We start from the raw sequence: 1,875 nt of genomic DNA, 5'->3' as shown, positions 1-1,875 counted from the left end.
ATATGTTTTTGCCTTTGTGAGTTACAAGTGATGCTATCTGTGGGATTCTTAGCTGTTTTACCTGCTATTTCTGAACTTCGGTATATGGTGAAGCAAATATTTGCTGATCCCTTAATTATGTTTTTATATATATATATATATATATATATATATAAATAATAATACAAAGAATATATATGCATGTGTACACACATATATGTACATGCTTACATCTACAGACCACGGAACGAACACATAGGAAAACAGATAGCCACTTGGAATTAATCCTTCGTCAGCTGCCTCTATTCTAAACTAGACGTTTCGAAGATAAGGACATATAGATATAAAGACCAACTTGCCATTGTCTCCACTCTGGAGTTAGATAACGTTGCTTCTTCATTGTCATCTTCTTTTGAAAACACTAAATCATGGTCACTGACACCAAACACATCTAGAAATAATAAGGATGATGATGATGTTTTCTTTATTAATTACTGAGAGGTTTATATAAAACATTGGGGATGGTAGAAGACAATACAAATAGAGTGAGAGTGAAGCATGTAAACAATGAAAATCCCTAAAAGAGGGAGACATCCAATCATTTCAAAGTTTGGCACAAGGCCAGCAATTTGGGAGAGGGGGGATAAGTTGATTACACCCCCGACCCCGCTCCACTGGTACTTATTTTAATTGACTCTGAAAAGGTGAAAAGCAAAGTCAACTTTGGTGGCATTTGAACTCAGAACCATTAAGACAGACAAAATGCCACTAAGCATTTCGCCCGGCGTGCTAACGTTTCTCATTTCTTTATTGCCCACAAGGGGCTAAACATAGAGGGGACAAACAAGGACAGACAAAGGAATTAAGTCGATTACATCGACCCCAGTGCATAACTGGTACTTAATTTATCGACCCCCGAAAGGATGAAGGGCAAAGTCGACCTCGGCGGAATTTGAACTCAGAACGTAACGGCAGACGAAATACTGCTTAGCATTTCGCCCGGCGTGCTAACGATTCAGCCAGCTTGCTGCCTTAATAATAATAATTTGCTACATTGGAAACTGTGTGAAAAGTGGAGGTTGGAGAGAGGCAAGACACAGTACAAACACAAACCACAGAGAGTGACTGAGTTGGAGACTTGCAAAATCCTGCGGGAATTCCCAATCCAAACAGACAAGCTGGACCTGGTGGTGGTGGACAAGGCAAACTACAGGAGCTCTATAATTGATATTGCATGCCCATTTGACCCCTGAATACTTAAGAAGGAAGTACAATCCTCTTAAATGTGAGAAAGCCCGACTGGAAGATGAAAAAGGTGAAGATAGAGCTAATTAATGTTGGGGACCTTGGGAATAGTATGAAAAGGTATTGAGAGAAATTAAAAGGAAATGGAAATAGTATAAAGAAGACTAATGCCTCAATCTCATCATTTTTTAAGGAGTTTCTATAAAGGGCCCCAATTTTCTCCACTTTGAACTAAACCACAAAGCTACTAAATTCATGATGATGAGGATATTGATGGGTTATCATCATCATCATCATCGTTTAACATCCGCTTTCCATGCTAGCATGGGTTGGACGATTTGACTGAGGACTGGCGAACCAGATGGCTGCACCAGGCTTCAATCTGATCTGGCAGAGTTTCTACAGCTGGATGCCCTTCCTAATGCCAACCACTCCGAGAGTGTAGTGGGTGCTTTTACGTGCCACCGGCACAAGGGCCAGTTAGACAGTACTGGCAACAGCCACGCTTTAAATGGTATTTTTTACGTGCCGCCTGCACAGGAGCCAGTCCAGCGGCACTGGCAACGACCTCGCTCGAATGTTTTTTAACATACCACCGGCACAAGTGTTATGGTTTTGAAAAAGGCAGACATGTTATGGTTATGAAAAAGG

The 1,875-nt window shown here is 40.9% G+C and overlaps 1 protein-coding gene across 1 annotated transcript in view; it reads right to left on the bottom strand.

The window, feature by feature from the left end:
• The window catches only part of LOC106878836 (DNA excision repair protein ERCC-6-like), a 51,624-nt gene that overhangs the window by 10,350 nt on the left and 39,399 nt on the right, over window positions 1-1,875 (bottom strand). Inside the window, exon 15 of the mRNA XM_014928177.2 lies at window positions 339-430. Coding sequence (XP_014783663.1) covers window positions 339-430 — 92 coding nt within the window. The remainder of the gene's footprint in view (window positions 1-338; window positions 431-1,875) is intronic.

The sequence above is a fragment of the Octopus bimaculoides genome, chromosome 25, assembly GCF_001194135.2.
Source record: "Octopus bimaculoides isolate UCB-OBI-ISO-001 chromosome 25, ASM119413v2, whole genome shotgun sequence".
NCBI lineage: Eukaryota > Metazoa > Mollusca > Cephalopoda > Octopoda > Octopodidae > Octopus > Octopus bimaculoides.
Note: the sequence above shows the minus strand (reverse complement) of the source record. Positions and strands in the feature narration are given on the sequence as shown.